The sequence below is a fragment of the Brachycentrus maculatus genome, unplaced genomic scaffold (genome assembly GCF_059751285.1).
Source record: "Brachycentrus maculatus isolate JH-2025_06_01 unplaced genomic scaffold, ASM5975128v1 h1tg001294l, whole genome shotgun sequence".
NCBI classification, from domain to species: domain Eukaryota; kingdom Metazoa; phylum Arthropoda; class Insecta; order Trichoptera; family Brachycentridae; genus Brachycentrus; species Brachycentrus maculatus.
In genome coordinates this window covers 197,417-215,054 of record NW_028281961.1, presented here as the reverse complement: position 1 = coordinate 215,054, position 17,638 = coordinate 197,417, and the positions used below count along the sequence as shown (strand labels likewise).

The 17,638-nt window shown below is 31.4% G+C and overlaps 1 protein-coding gene across 1 annotated transcript in view; it reads left to right on the top strand.

Annotated features, from left to right (window-relative positions):
• The window catches only part of LOC148299177 (zwei Ig domain protein zig-8-like), a 61,992-nt gene that overhangs the window by 24,009 nt on the left and 20,345 nt on the right, over positions 1 to 17,638 (top strand). The window contains exons 4-5 of the mRNA XM_088276323.1: positions 4,232 to 4,359; positions 17,116 to 17,284. Coding sequence (XP_088132449.1) covers positions 4,232 to 4,359; positions 17,116 to 17,284 — 297 coding nt within the window. The remainder of the gene's footprint in view (positions 1 to 4,231; positions 4,360 to 17,115; positions 17,285 to 17,638) is intronic.

The following is a 17,638-nucleotide window of genomic DNA, read 5'->3' as shown; positions in this document are numbered from 1 at the left end:
ACTCCAAAATGATACGGATCATTTTGTTTATTTTGAAATCCAATTAATTTCGTAATATTGAAACAGTGTTTCACACTGTTTCAATATTACGGATATCTATTTAATTTAGTTTATTTTCCACAAAACTTTAAAACGATATTAAATAAATAATTTTGAGATTACGTTTATAAACAGTTTTGTAAACTAATTTCAAAATATTTATTTATTTATTTCAAGAAGTACTCGTTTTTAATTTACTTAAAAATTTGAGCAATTTTTGTTGTAATTTTCCATTTTATAACAAAAATAATGACATCATTTTATTCAGTGTAATTACATTAGTTACACTTAACAGACGGGGTAGGCTAAACAAGTAAATATACAAAGCTTACAATCTGTCTTTGGCTGGTTTTAGAGATCAATTTATATATTTTTCTAAATTCACCATTCTATCCATGATTTTTGAAGATTGTGTATATTTTGTGTGACAGGTTAGTTTGACACATGATGGAAGAGTTTTTGAACTGCCGACTGGAAAAATTATAAAAAAAAGCTTTTGGCAATTCGTAAGACTATATAAATTTCTTTGTCTCTGTTGAGATATCAAAAGACATTGTTTAAAATTAATTTGTAGAACCCTAAATTATTTATATAAAGCAATGTAGCGTAAAAGTTGTGTATCACTGGTAAAGAAGTAATAATTAAGCAATAGACACTAGTATAAGAAAATTGACAAACTATATGTGTTTGTACTCGTATGTGTAAATATAGGTTGTTGTTTTTAGAGGTATACAAATTAAAATTTCCCGAAATAAATTGATGGTGGCACCCGTCGTGTGGCATGTTGCGCCATCTTGTTGAAACCACAGCTCTGTCACATCAATGCCATTCAACTGAGCTACGAAGAAGTCAATATCTATATCTACATATGTATGTAGAATATATTGTCTATTTATTCATCTTTTCGGGATTCGGGAAACTCAAATAAATATTTGATTTTCATTTTCAACATTATCCCCATAAAAAATGGATTGACAATCGGTCTCTAAATATCAAAATCTCTAGAAATAGGAACATTGAAGTAACGTCAAATTTATTTACACTTTATATATAACTATAAAGATATAGGATTAACCCAGAGGTCCATTTAGGAATCCAATTTTAATATTGGTAAATACCGAGTCTACTGTAAAGAACTTTTGGGAGATATTGAAAAGAATTTGCTCAAAAGAAAAGTTTGTCGCAGGGAAGGTATAAGGGTTTATGTACATTATACATGTAAGAAACACGAACAAAATGGAAGAAAGTAGATTTAAAATAACGCGGATAGGACATGTGTTTTTTTCGTAGTAGGGAGTGCCCACTAAGTAAGTAAAATGTTAAATCACTTTCTTTAAAACAGGTTTTTATTTTTCGGTTCGGTGTGGAGTATAAAAGGGCTATGTTGTGCTTCAAGGAGATTGAATGAATAGTCTCAGATCTAAAAGGACCATATGGCCATTAGAGGAAGACGTAAGATGTTATGGCGAAGTTGTCCTTTGAGCTCGTGAAAGGCAACGTAGCCACGCGTGCTCCATTCAATAATATTCTATACCGAGTTTATAGTTGAAGAGGTTGTGACAAAACGATACAAGGACCAGTTAATATAATGGGTGACTTCGCTTTCATGGAGGACTCCAATTTGATAAAGACATTTTCAATCCTTTTTTCCAACATTCTGTTACGAAATTCTTTTTTATATACTTTTTTTTACTAAGGGTCTTATATATAGAGTTGGCGTCCTTCCAATTTTATTTTTGAATAATTTTTTTACTTAAAAAAAAGATTCCGGGTAGTAGAAATCTTTACATGAACTTTAATTTTTTGTTTGTTAAGGTGGCAAAATTTGTATCCAGCAAGTGGCTGCCGTCAGTGTTGATACACATTTGTGCCCGTTTTATCAAATTGTTTGTATACTGCAGCTATCTTGTTCATAAATGTAAAATATGATTGACATAAGAAGTCATTTACAAAAATTTTAACATCTTCCGATAGGGTGACTACTTTTTGCCACTCCTTATAACCTTCACTACATTACACATAAAAGTTTGATTTTATTTTATTTTTCTCTTTATTTGAAATTCTTTTGTATTTGTCAATACAATATAAATACAAGTACATTTCTTTTAATACAACACAAAAAAAGATCCCATAAAGGCATGGCCTGTAATTAGGCAAATAGATTGTAATCATATAAATACTATTTATTTGAGTCATTCATACACAAAAAGACAATTTATAGATCAAAGCACAAAAGCTTAGAGCTTTGATATTCCCCTTTCATATTAGTAGTATTTCAGTTTCGTAATAATTATACATAATTGTACAGATGTCTAGACACGTTGATTATTATTTCGAATTGGCTGTGGTGCTAATACTTAAGTGCCATCTACTGTATGTTATTAGATTATCATAACAGTTTTTACCGTATATATTATTGATATTGCATAATCATTATTTTTTACTCAAAATTTTTGTTGTTGGTTTTAACGTTATAAAATAAGTTAAATTTATCTACACTATGAAGTTAAGGCCGTTGTTATACTGTCCCTGGTATTTAGGAGAGTTCCAATGAAAGAGACCCAATGTCATTTATTTTTCCAATAACGCGAGAGAATAAAGAGTTTTCACAATAATTGTTGAAAAGTATGACAGTCCCTGGTATTTAGGAGAGTTCCAATGAAAGAGACCCAATGTCATTTATTTTTCCAATAACGCGAGAGAATAAAGAGTTTTCACAATAATTGTTGAAAAGTATGACAACCTTGAACTAAGGAGAAAAAATATTTTTAAATGAATTTTTTACCCTCTCAAGCTTCAAAAACCTTTTCAGTGCTTTATTTTTATTTCTTCAATTAATAACAGTATTTGATGTTTAATTTTTATTAGTTTTTTTGTACTTAATTGTATTAAAATTGATCATTAATTATCTTCATCCTTACTTTTCTAGATTTTTTATTCTGTATTATTCATTCTATAAGACACTCAACATCCCTACGGATCTAGAAATGAATGGAATAAATTTATATTGCATTACATTCCATCATCTTCGAATACCTTCAAAATGCATCTAAACACGTTTCAAAATAAATTTATGGAAATAATGGTATTTACTTATATGATGCAGTGCTCTATGCACCATCGGGTGCGGATAAGAGTAAAAAAAAGTCAAAATGAATGAAGAATCAATTAATAAAATTAATGAATTTCTGTATTTCTTGATTAAATTGAAGAAAGTAAATATTTTCTATTTATTTAAAAAAAATAAAAATAGGCCACTATCCCTGGCAGATTCATTTGATAAAATTTTCGGGGGAAGCAAAATTATAAACAGGGCAAGTTGTTCAGCGTGGTTTTTGCGAATGACCACAATGAAATACATTTCTTTACATTCTGCCATCTTGTCACAATACATTAATAGAAATAGTGGTAGTAAACCATCTTCTTCATCTTGTTGTACGCCTTGTGGCCTATTTTAAAGAGGGATTAGCCTCCTGCGATGTCGATTCCCAGCTATCGACCCATCTCTTTGGTGGTCTGCCCGGGAGTTGTCTACTATGGGGTTGGCCGTACAGTACAATGTGGGGGAGTCTGGATGGTTCCACTCTCCTCACATTGTCTCCTTCGTTGCCTTCCCCACCTAACGACATCTTTGATCTCGCATATTTCCCTGATCCTGGCATTTCTTATTCTATCTCGAAGACTCTTATCTGATATGCTTCTTAGAGTCTTCATTTCTAAGCGCGTTTTTGTGGCAGCGGTGTCTGCTCTACTTTCGATTCCATACGTCATGATGGATCGGACACAAGTTTTGTAAATCTTAATTTTGCTGCCGATCTTCATCTCAGGGTTTTGCCCCATATTTCGTAGTAAACCGTGAATTAAAAATTATTAATTTTAAATACAAAGTGACCGCCGAATCAATTAATGAAATTCCCAAATTGCTGCAGTATTTTTTGATTAAATTGAATAAAGTGTTTTATTTTATTTCTTAATATTTCTTATTTATTTTATAAATGTTAGAATAGGCCATTAGCCCTGGCGCCTCGTTTGATCAAATTTTCGGAGGAAACAAAATTACAAACGGGGCAAGTTGTTCTCTGTGTGGTTTTGGCAAACGAGCACAATGGCCGGGCGAAGCTCTCCCTCCCGCCCAGTTTGCACCCTCGGCGAGTTAATGAACTCTTTATCTAACCACTTTGCCTGTTAACAGTTCCCACGGCGACCATCCTGGGCGGACCCGACCTCCACGTGGGGAGGGGCAGCACCATCAACCTGACTTGCCTGCTGCGCTACAGCCCCGAGCCTCCGGCCTATATCTTTTGGTACCACAAGGACGAGGTAAGTTCTCGAAGTGAAATTTATCCTTATATGTCCTTTTTATCATGTCTTACGTATGTGATGATTTTCCAAAAATGTATTAATTATCCCAGGAGATGTTTCTTTAAATTACAATATACATATTTTTATATGGGATTTGGATTTATTACTTATCTTGCTTATTATGAACAAAGTTTATAGATCATTTAGTGAATTTTTTTTCTTGAATGTTTTTCGCAGATACTTTGTGGCACATTTTACAAACTTTAGAAAATAAAACAACTTTATTTTAACTACTTTTTATTGGTACACTTTTTCCAACCGGTTTCGACAAGAACCTTGTCATCGTTAGGGTTTATGTTCTAATTCTAAAACATTTGAAAAAAATATTTCTTCTAACTTATTAGATATGCTTTTATTTGAATCTGTATTGTGAATAGGGAGGGTCCGATACATTGTGGGAAACTCGCCTGGCACAGCGCGGGTGTAAACTGTGCACCTATAATGTTCTCTGTGTTAATCTTACCATGATATTTGTGTGAAAGCACTAAAATCAAGAATTGACATGAAGTCAAGGTCCCATAAATTACAATATTAACACTGTCAACAAATCTTATTTTCTTTATATATTGGAGCTGCAGATATTATTTACATTGCTTTTAATGTATACAAGGCCCACAAGGATTATAAATATTAAGTTTATGTATTAATTTTTAAATCAAACGCAGATTTTTTGAGTCAACTAAGTTGTATTTTATTATTTTAGTATTTTATTGCTACACATGTCAAAACTGACAAATAGAATTGTATAGCTACATAAGGACCGTCAGTCTATTTGATCTTCACATTTGTTTGAAAATGCCATAACTAGGCGAAACAATTGTCGCAATATTATTTTTTTGTTTGTTTTTGTTAATAAAATACAACTTAGTGGACTCAATAAATCTTTGAAGGATTTAAAAATTAATACGAAAATTAAAATGGAGTTGTACAAATTAAACGCCAAATCAGTAAATAAATTAATGTATTTTTATTACATTCAAATTATCTTTATCCAAAACCAATGGTGCATAAGCACTGCATCAATTAATGCAATTTTAAGTAGATCGTCAATTTTATAAAGGGAAGGTGATCAGCATAACGCTTCAGATACCAGTCCAGGGTAAAATGAAATAAACATAAGAGTGAAAAAGCACTACATTTTTTTTGTATTATGTATTTGACCCCCGTGGGAATCGAACATCCCATAAGCAGGTTAAGTTCCTAACATTTATATTGTAAGGTATGAATTTGTCTACTCATTCAACTAGGCCAAGTAAATGTATAATACTTGATAAAAAAAACATGAATTAAGTAACAAAATTGAAATGAATACGTACTTACACGATTGCGGCAGATGAAAGGTTAAACCAATTTACCAACCCCTCAAATCATTAAGTATTCAAATATCAAAAGGATAAGGGTAACTAAGTGTTTTTATTTAATCATACACGTTTCGCGTAAATTCGCGCAATATTTTTTTTGAGGTGGTCTCAAAGGATGTACCATTAAAAAATATTCTGCCTCCGTAGTGTAATGGTCAACACGCTCGGCTACAGTTCTGGAGATCCTGGGTTTATTTCCCAGGGGGGGGGGTCAAAAAAATATGAGTGATTTTAATATTACCTTGGACTGGTACCTGGAGCGGAGGGCTGATCACCTTTCTTTCATGTGTTAACGATTAAGATAGCACGGGGTTTATATGATGCAGGGCCCTGTGCACCATTGCAGTGCGGGTAAGGGTTTGAATAAATGAATGAAAAATATTACCCTTACCTAACTTAACTTGACCAAACACTTAAATAATTTTTGTGGTAAATGTGCAAAATAACTTGTTACAACATTTTGAGTGTGTCCAAATATTTATTCACAAAATCTGGATTGTCTCCAATTATATCTGAGTTATTTTCATATTATTTTTTGACATCTCATCAAAGATGAAGAAGAATATGGAAGTCTGGGCATTTACATTTTCATTCTTTACATCTCACCAATAGATGTCTCTAGTAAAGTTCTAGTGATTCAAGAACAAGGTTTCTAAATTGGTTCATATATATAGAACTTCCAAGAATTTGAATAGTGTGGTTGTCAATAATGGGCAGAATTGGTGAATATTACACGCGTGTAAAGTGATCACTTAAACCAGCCTATGACGGTCGTCTGCCCCGTAAATGCCCGGACTTCCATATTCTTCTTCATCTTTGATGAGATGTAAAAAAATATTATTAACTTGTTACACTTTTAATGGTGATTTTTTCACATTAAAAAAAATGCGAGTTTAAAATAAATAAATGAGTGCTTTCTTTTCCATTTATCTAGACTGAGCTACAGTAACGGGTAGCTGGGAAACACTTGGTTCATATTGTAAAAATATTTATGTACAAAAAAAAGAGTAAACCCCGTCCATCTTTTATAAAAAAAGTTATTGTTTGCTGTTAAAGTACAGAATAATGGGGTACGATTTAATCGAAATTCGTCGGAAACTTAAAAAAATCGTTAAAGAATTATGTTTTAATAAAAAAACAAGCTCACAAAACAGGAAAACAATATTATTACAGCGAAAATTCTGAAAACGGAGTAGGTACATTAATACTTCACCCTAATAAATTATGTGTAACAAAGTGTAACATAATTAATGGGCAAACACTTGGAAAAAATATTTCTTCACTTATTTATTTACAAATAGGTAGCGACAGCTTTAAGATAAACGGTTTTCTTATAAAAAGAAAGATTAACTTATTAAATTTATGAACACGATAATAATTCATATTAATTTTTGACATGTCATCAAAGATGAAGAAGAATATAGAAGTCTGGGCATTTACGGGGCTGACGACCATCATAGGTTGGTTCAAGTGATTACTTTACACACGTTTAACATTCACCGATTCTACCCATTATTGACAACCACACTACTCAAATTCTTGGAAGTTCTATATATATGAGCCAATTTCAAAACATTGTTCTTGAATCACTAGAACTTCACTAAAGACATCTATTGGTGAGATGAAAAGAAGCTTTTTATTGAGCAGAATCTCTTTTATTAGTATGTGAGGTCCAGATCCTGGATTATAATCACATACATATATGAGAAACGCCAGAAAATATCATTTTCATTTAAAAAAAAAAACTATTATAATTCTCGTTTTAAACACAACAATTTGAGTGTGTTATAATCTTTGATTATTATAGTTATGTGTCATAATCTTTGGTTATTTTAGCATTTTTACATCTCAACATAGATGAAGAAGAATAGTCCGAGTATTTACAGGGATTAAGACTTGAGATAGACTGGGTTAAGTGATTTCTTTATGCACGTGTAACATTCACCATTTTATCAATGATTGACAACTACCCTACTCAAATATTTGGGACTCATCCATGTGTAGATATGATTTTAGTCTATTTTAATTTTTTATATTTTGGTTTAAAGAATGGTTAATGTCACACGTGTTTAAAGTTACCATTTAAACCAGTCTGTGACAGGTGGTAAGCCTTGTAAATACTCAGACTTCCATATACTTTTTCATCCACGTTATGATGTTAAAATTATCGCTAAAGTTTACGCATATATTTCAAAAAAAAAACATGAGTTACATGTTAATATATTATTTTAGCCTTACTTTAATTGAACATTTTACAAAACTTGTTTTTATAAAAATAAATCAAACAAAAACTTTATTTTTACCTACTTTATTTGAGCTACTATTTTTCTTACTAGTTGAGACAAATACGTTGTATTTTTTAGAGTTAGATAAATACTTAACTTGACACAATTTCTAAATTTTTATAGAGTTTTATAAAGTTTCCTTTAAAGTATCTGCAAAAAAACATTCCTTAAATTAAAATTTTCCTATTACAACTTATACTGCCATGCTGTTTCCCTGCAGAGGATTGAATGCCACACTTTCCTTACATACACAGAGCAGAGTGCAGGAAATGTGGCATTCAATCCTCTGCACATGTATTTCCTTACATATGCATAGGATTGAATGCCACATTTCCTTACTCCTGGCCTCCTTTAAATTCATAAATCTAACCATACATGCTCTCTGCTTACTTTTTACACGGCCTCGGATTCCGATTGATTTAGTCGTGTCAAATCTTTCTTGGCCGTCATCGTTTTGTCCGCCTTTTCACATTTGACATATCCGAGTATACTCTTATTAATTTATTGATTTATTCTTTCTCTTTTCAACCATTCGCTCCACAGGTCCACATCATCCCAAATTACATTTCCTAAACTTTTAATTATATTATCTGCGCCTGACGAGAAATGTAGTAACCTTTTTTTAAATTTGTAAAACGAAAAAGCTTGTACCGTATCCAAGTATTCATCTTATGCACTTTTCTTATCAGGTTAAAATAAAACTAAACTTGAAAACTGGACCATTTTAAAATAATGGCATAATTTATGGTTCATCTAATAAAATTGTTGATAAGTTTAATTCTTCTAAAATGTTAGTTACAACAGTTAGACGGAAGTGCGACGAGCCATGTAACAGAGGTAATAATAATCTCGACAATTTGTTAAATTGTGACCTAAATAAAAGAAATTACCAAGTATCCATGAAGGTTGAACGAATTCCAAAAGCGATTTTAGGATCTCGATTAATTTGTCTGAAAACTAGCATCTGAAATGGCTGAATACCGAAATTAGGACTGAAACTAAGATTTACGCGCGCTCGCCTATCTCAAAAGACCGATAGATTATTTGAAACATTTTTTACACCCCTTTTGAAAGTGTAAAAAGAGATTAATTTGTAACATTAGCTCGGTGTGTGTAATCTCCTCCACGGATTATGTGGAGTAATGGACCTTGAGAGGAACCGGTGGGCGGGGTGGGGTAGGTTGGGTGGGGTGGGTGGAGAGAGGAGATAAACCAGGCCACAAGAAAAAGGAAAACGCCAGGCAAAGCTGAGACAGTGACTAATGAATGGTTGCCTGATGAGTGTCTTACAAATACCCACTTACCATTTACTTGTAGCGAATTAAGGGAATTTAGAAAAAAAACAGGTGAGAAAGTCAGCCGGTTGCTGCGGTAAGAAAAATACTACCCTCATACGATTGTATCCTAAACAAAAACATTTTTTCTTGCTAACTAACTAACCATCACACCGCTTCCTCACAGGGGTAGGCAGAGAAAAAAAACACCACACCAATCTATCTTTGCAAACATTCTTCGCCTCTTCCAAATTCAGCAATCTCCTCAACACATACGTGGTTTTTTCCGACTCTTGACCTGACCACACTCAAGTATTTAAACAACTTGATAATGCTAACTTTTCCGTGGTCTTCCTCCGCTTTTATTACCAAACACATTAAAGTATTATTTTCTGGGTGAAAATTTAAATTTGATTCATCGGATGTTTTTCGTAAATCCTTTTTTTTTAATTATACCTGTGACATTCATCTTGTGAACATTTTTTTAGACACACTCAAAATAATGTGAGTTAAAGTTCATACTAAAGAAGATTCTGATCATGTTCTAGTAAAATCGAATATATAGGTCAAGTAGATACCGCTCATTGCTGAACTTTGCTATGCAGAAATCCATAACCCTGATTATACAATGAATTGTGCGATTAGTTTCGCTACGTTGATGTATCGATGATCAGAGTGATTTGTTATTCAATTCTATTGTTGACCAAAGCTCTATTCTATTGTTGATTCCGACTTCTATTCTATTGTTAATTCAATCTTTAGATATTTAATGTCGATGGGGTAGTGCATCTGCGGATTTAATTATTAGTGTTTTTTAAGTAAGTTTTTTTTTAATGAAAGAATCCAGAATTTCTCTATTTTAAAGGCTTATTGTTTGTTGTAAAGTACACAAAAATATAAAGTAAAAAGAATAAAATAATCTTATAAAATAACCATGTGATATAATCATTCAATATCTTATTATCCTCAATATTTTGAGTGTACCCAAATCTTAGCAAATTTAGGTAACGTCTATCGGTTTCGAAGCAAACAGTGTTTTCCTACAGAATTATTTATACTTAAAACAATCTATTCATTTTTTTATCAAATAAGTATAATAAGCCACACACGAACACACACACGAATACACACATACATACAAGTTTATCAAAATTTCTACTTATTGTTAAATTTCTCTAAACGAATTGAGTTAAATTGATTTTGAGTACATCAGTAGGGGTGAGGAAAATTTATTACAAAAATCATTATTTTAAATGGACGAGAGTAGGACTTTGGTTTTTTTTGTTAACTTTTTACTTTTAATAGAAACATTGAATACCGCCAGTAGTATTTCTATTACAGATAATATAATATGAATAAGATTTGATATCATGAACAATTTTTATTATTTTTGATAACATAGTTCATTATCAAGTGTCCAACAATAAGGTGTGTATGTACATATTTATATATTCTTCTTTCTTTATATAAATATATATATATTTATATATATATATATATATATATATATATATAATATATATATATATATATATATATATATATATATATATATATATATATATATATATATATATAGATTTTTATTGATATCTCAACATACATGTAGTAGAATATGTAAGTGTGGGTATGCACAGGACTTGTCATGTTCTTTAATGTGATCAGTTTGTACAGGTGTAACATTCACCATTCTACCCATGATTGACAACCACGCTACTGAAACTTCCAAAGTTGTGTGTTTAGCCTTCAATTGACACCAGGTTTTATTTAAACCGTCTTATGGGGAAGATATTTAATATTTCAGTAAAGAATCGAAAATGTGTTTGAAAACAAAAAGATTACCAAAAAAAGTGTTTGTAGATTTACTGATGCTATAGTTTTATGAAACCGCATTTGGTAACTGCATATGCCGGAGCTTAAGATAAACTCGGTTGAACTTAAACTTAAAATAAGTCGGTAAACTATTATGATAAATAAACGTACACAGCTAAGTGGTCTATTTGTATTGCAGAATGGGGTGAAGTTGTACGGGGATGACTTTGAGGGAATAGGTTAATCCGTTGCTCGACTTTCAACTTTTTGCTGCTTTACGCTCACCGACGTTATTATGTTACTAAGTTCGCTTATAAAGTTTATAAAGTGTTGCTCGGCGCCTTTGGGAAATCTGAACAAGATTTTGCATTACGGCAAAGAGAATAATAACGCAGTATGTACACACTTTAACCAACTGGATCGCATTCGGACTTAGTTATGGCGTTCGTGTAAATATTAGTATAATACAGGGTTTTTTTCTTCAACTTATGTCAAGCATTTTACTAAAAAAATATATTTTTAAATATCATTTTAATATTATATTATATATTACAAAAACGCATTTTATCATTTTGAATAATTATGCAAATAAAGATTGTAAATACGTAATCGCAAACACTGTTTCTTTCAATTTATTTTGAAAATTATTTAAGAAAAAAAAGCACAGGCCAACACACATTTTGGTGCCTGCTATTTTTTAACTGTTCCTTGTTAATTTTTGGTTGCAAAGTCCGAAATAGTCCTCAGAATTTGTCAATCAGATCTATTATTTGAGATATCGCTCACTCCTTTCAAGAACGTCATAAATCATAAATCGTAAATTTTCAGTAGTGCATGTTTTCGGAATGCCCAAAAAATGTACTTTATCCCAGCAAAAGAGGCATATTTTAAACTTAATATTTACCCGCTACAGGGCAGAAAGTGTTGTTTTTGAATTCTGAAGAAAAGGTATTGTTTAATTAATTTTTTAAATATACTATTTTTTTTTAAATGGAGAAAAAACCTAAAAAGATTTCTTGCATAGTAAAAAGTTCAGTAAGTGACTTGATATTTATTTTTAATACGTTGTATTAAATTTTTAAACTTTAAAAACGTTCTCCTGAAAAATCAACTTATTTGATTTATGACGTTCTTGAAAGGAGTGAGTGATATGCTTAATTAAAAAATATAATTTTTCAATCTTTGTACATTTCACGTTATTACTATTTCTATTGGTATTTTTAAAAAAATCCATGGATTTAAGTATTTATTAACAGAAGAATATAGATTTAAATATTTAATGCAAAATTTACAAACATTAGTCACTTATCACTTAATTTTTTAAAATCTTATTCTTTCTTCATTACCTGTTCATCTCTTCATGTCCTATGGTCTCCCCCGCAGAACTCTGGATGACCATCTGTCCATCTGCCTCGCAACATGACCCGCCCATTGCCATTTCAGGCGACGCGATCTATCACATCGACAACCTTTATCTGGCGTCTGATTTCTTCTTTTCTGATTTTATTTCTCAGACTTATGCCAAGGATTTGTCTCTCCCTAGACCGCTGTGCTCATCTCAATTTATACATGGTCCCTGCTGTTAAAGTAATTGTTTCTAAACCATACATAAACACACAAAGGATACATGTTTTGAACACTTATCCTTTGTTATAAAAATATCTTCATTTGAAGGATATGATTGAGTTTTCCAAAGACTGCACTTCCATTTTACTAGGTACTGCTGCTGTCTGATTTTCCTACCCTAATTTGATCTTGTGTCCAAGATAGACATACTATGTATGGATGAAAACATGATATTAAATTTTTATGCAGCTTATAATTTGATCAACTATTTTATTCACAACATGAAATACCCCGTAAAGTGGAGAATCCCAAATTCGTGAACAATTTTTACACCCAAAATGTTGAGATTTGATTTAGAAACGTAACGAGGAAAAGAAATGAAATACCAAGTAAAGCTATAATTTCAGTAATATATGTATTTAAAATAAAAAATATAATTTTGTTGCTCAGTGAGCATTGAAAATGAATATCTCGAATATTAATTAATGAGATTTTTTCTTCATAAATGACGCTCAGGTGTTAATTAAATCATTTTTCGAAAACTTAAAAGTCAAATAAAATGGAATATAAATTACACATTACGAGATGAAATTTACGCAAGTATAGCAATATTGTAAGGAAAAAGAGAAGACGGATTTCTCGGAAAACTTAATGAGAACATTTCGCTCGAGCTTAAAGCTCGTTTGTTCTTTTCGAATGTATAACTTATTCGTATTTAGAGAATTAAAAATTCCGTATAATTCTCATATAATGGACCCGGTAATATTTTTCCTCTGGAATTTTTAATATCGTTTTGTAACATGATTCAATTCCCGGCCGTTTCCTCAGGCGCCCTATTAAAGTTCAGACAAATGTAATTTAATTTGAGCACTTTATTCTCTACATTTGTATGGATATTATCAACTTTTATACGGCTAGATGATAAATTTCAGCAATTTTTTATGACAGTTGGTAAATATTATTGATTTTAAAAATATAAAAAACGAACTGTTTATTTAAATAGCAACTATTTGTTTTTTTTACGGTTTTATTTTATTTGACCAGTGGTTTCGTTGTTCTTCACAGATCTTCAAATATTTCGATAACCTTTTTGTAGACATAAAAAAATATATTTAAATTCTAAAAAATACATTAAATGACTTTTATGCATCTTTAACAAACTTTAATCATAAACAAATAAAAAAATATACTATTGTGTTATTCATAAGTATAAACAATAAACAATGAGTGTAAGTCCCTCTCCAAACACAGGAATTTAGTCTCTTTTTTGGAGAGGAAAAAAGTTACTAATTTATTTTTTACAAAAATATTAGTAATATATATAGCCACTCATCGAAATTTTAATGTCTACTGGTCTCGAGACAAACCCGTCTATTCGTCAGGACAATCACTACCACAGCATGCAAACAATACTATCCTTCACCACCATAGCACTATTCACACACTTATTTTGTATAGTTGTAAGTGTGTGAATAGTGCTATGGTAGTGAAGGGTAGTATTGTTTGCATGCTGTGGTAGTGATTGTCCTGACGAAGAAACCGAAAGCGGTAGACATAAAAATCTCGGTGAGTGGTTATAAACTAATATTACTAACATTTTTGTATAAAAAATAAGTAAAAATGACCAACCACAACGTGAATGCTTTAAATATGAATAATATTGAGAATAAATTAATTTATTCTTTCTTTTTTCAACCATTCGCTCCACAGGTCCAAACCATCCCAAATAACAATTCTTAATTTTAAAATTATGATATCGATGTTTGAAGAGAAATGTAGTAAAATAAGTATGTACATAGATATAAGAATAAACAAGTAAATTCACTACCTGAGTAAAATCAAGAATTAAAATCATACACCTAAGTAACTTCACTGCTAACTTAGAATCATTGAAATGTATAAACTCATGCCTCTAGCGAGATAGCGAGTGTTTTTGCCTAGAATTTTCACTCATGAATTACATGAAATTATAGTAACTTTAAACATAAAGAGTAAATCTACTCACAAGTAGGCATAGGCTATGAAACTTATAAAATCGAAGCCTGAGTAGGGACATAATAAACGGTGTTGCATAAGCCGTAGCTAGATTTCAGAGTCACTTGGACGTTAGGTAATTAAAAAAAAATGTAGTAAAAAAAGTAAAAGTGACTAACCACAAAGTAAATGCTTTAAATATTAAATTTATTAAGAAATAGCGTAAATAATATTGAGATATGTTCGAAGCAGAAATGTCTATCAAATGAATTAAATTAAACTATTCTATTCTCACAAGATTTAACAAATGAAAAAAACAGCACGAAACTGTTTTTCGCTTTGAATTGATTAGAATAGTTTTGATAAAGCACGCCTGAGAAATTAGAATAATTCATTCGAGGTATCTATCTAATACAATAAAGGCTCAGTGGTGAGCATTATGACGGGATTTAGTATTGGGTGGGTAGTTCAACTGTTCAAAGAGGTTTTTGCATGAACGAATCAGTTCTGAATCAGACTTTACTGTTATGTAAAGTTCACAAAGGGATAATGTACGCTCCCAGCAGTGTAAATACTGACAAATGCAAAGTTTTCCCGGACCTAGCATAATTCGGGTAGGGGCCGGTGTTTGGCGAAAAAAGTTATCTGGCGTTCAAGTTGCTAAAGGACCTATGTACTGCGATGTTCAACCTAACACGGGCGATCACTCCAACTGTTCTCAAATTATCATATATGTATATATTAGGTGTTCAAGTATGAAATGCGTATTTTTTTCAAGAAAAAAACGTGAAATTCGGAAGAATGACAAAAAGTGGTAAAATCAATATTATTTTATTATATTTTTTGTGTTGTTCTTATTTATTTATTTGTGGATAGCACGCCAGTGAAAATATTGTTTCTTTAGACTGTCAATTTGACAGTTGATAGTGGATTTGTAATCAGTACGTTTTGCCATTTCACCATGAATAGACTGAATGACCACTATGCGCGTCGTAGGTTCGTGAATGGGCCGAAAACAATATTCAGCTTGATCTTCTATTTCAACGCAAATTTTTTTCCACTGATGAGATACATTTTTGGTGAAATGGCTATGTCGATAAACGGAATTGACGAATTTGGAGTGAAGAAAACCCAAAAGCCTTTGTTGAGACGCCCTTACATCCATTAAAAGTCACGGTTTGGTGTGTTTTAAGGGCAGGTGGAATCATTGGTCCATATTTTTAAGGCCTTTTTTAATGCCGGCCAAAATATTACAGTCAATAGAGAGCGCTACAGAACCATGATTTCTGACTTCTTCGTACCTCAGTTGAATAGCATTGATGTGACAGAGCTGTTGTTTCAACAAGATGGCGCAACATGCCACGATGCGGGTGCCACCATCAATTTATTGCGGGAAATTTTAATTTTTATTCCTCTTAAAAAAAAACAACCTATAGAAATACAACAATATTCCATTAATTTTTCATTTTTTCATTTTTGAAAAAAAAATGTATCCGATTTTTTATGTGTATTTGACGTTCACTGGAATTCAAATCATGATAATTTGACCGGCAAATCTCATATCCCGAATTTGAATTAAACTTCAAAGTTCAATTAGACCACAAAGGCTGGTGAATTAGTTATAAAAGTGGCATACTATATAGTATAGTGTAATACGAGTACTAACGGTACTGCCTCTTCATTCCGCTTAAACTCCGTCCAACTTTTGTAATGATGGATACAAAGTTTGACTTTCTGAATGGTATAATATTAACATTAAATTAATGAATATAAAACGACGGGTGGTGATTTCCTGCTCTTTGATACAGGAGTTCATGTCACTCTTAGAATAAAGTTAAATGATATACTTCAGAAAGATATTTATGAAAAAGATGAATACGTTATTTAGGAAAAATAATATTAGGGATGTTATAGATGCGGGAAATGTTTTTAACCACTACAAAAAAGAGACACTAGGAATTAAAAATCCAAAAAAACTTCAGCATTGGTTGAAAAAAAACCTAAGTTTTGCTGCGTTTTTAAAAAAAAAATATTAAGTACTACGTGACCATATTTTTAAACTTGTAAAAACACATTTGATGACTATGCAAAAATGAATATAAAATTAGAATACCTCAAGTAGTATGGAAGTAGTTTTTTTTCCATTTATAATTTATTGCCGGCTAGCAAACAGAAATATAAACAAAAAGCAAAATAAAGGAAACGGATCATATTATGATCAAGAGCTTATATTATAAACTTTTTTTGTATTTTTTCATACTACATTGTGATAGATAAAAACAGTATAAAATTATGGAAAAAGAACTCCACTGACAAGACACATAAGGTGGCTTGGTGAGAATCAGAAATTTTATATTTTGATTGATATGTAGCATCTAGATATATTATAATATCGTTGGTACCTATTCATTTGTTAAAGTGATTGTTTTTTTTAACCCTTAGGTGATCAGTTACGACTCGTCTCGGGGAGGAGTGTCTGTGATCACCGACAAGGGAGAAGCTACTACGTCATACCTTCTGATCCAGGATGCTGTGGCTGCTGACTCCGGGAAGTATTCCTGTAGCCCATCGAACGCTGATGTGGCCAGCGTCAGAGTGCACGTTCTAAATGGTAAGAATTTAAGAATGTTTCATCTGTTTGCTCTAACTTTTTCGTTAAATAATCTAGTTTATATATGGTTTTCTCAATTTTTTTAATTGAACGTGAAAAAATGAACTAATCTTATTTTGAATACTTTGAAATCTTTGTAAGTATGTAAATACTGTGTTTACCTACAATATTTTAAATGTCCAAATTTTTGTTTACAAATACTGGATACACTCTACTCAGGAGTAATTTATATCAACATTTTATTACATAAAAATAAAACACTTATTAACGCAAACACAGCTAGTTTCGAGAACTACAGATGTTCTCATCAACGTGTGAAAATACAAACTGTTTGCATTTTCACTGATGACATTC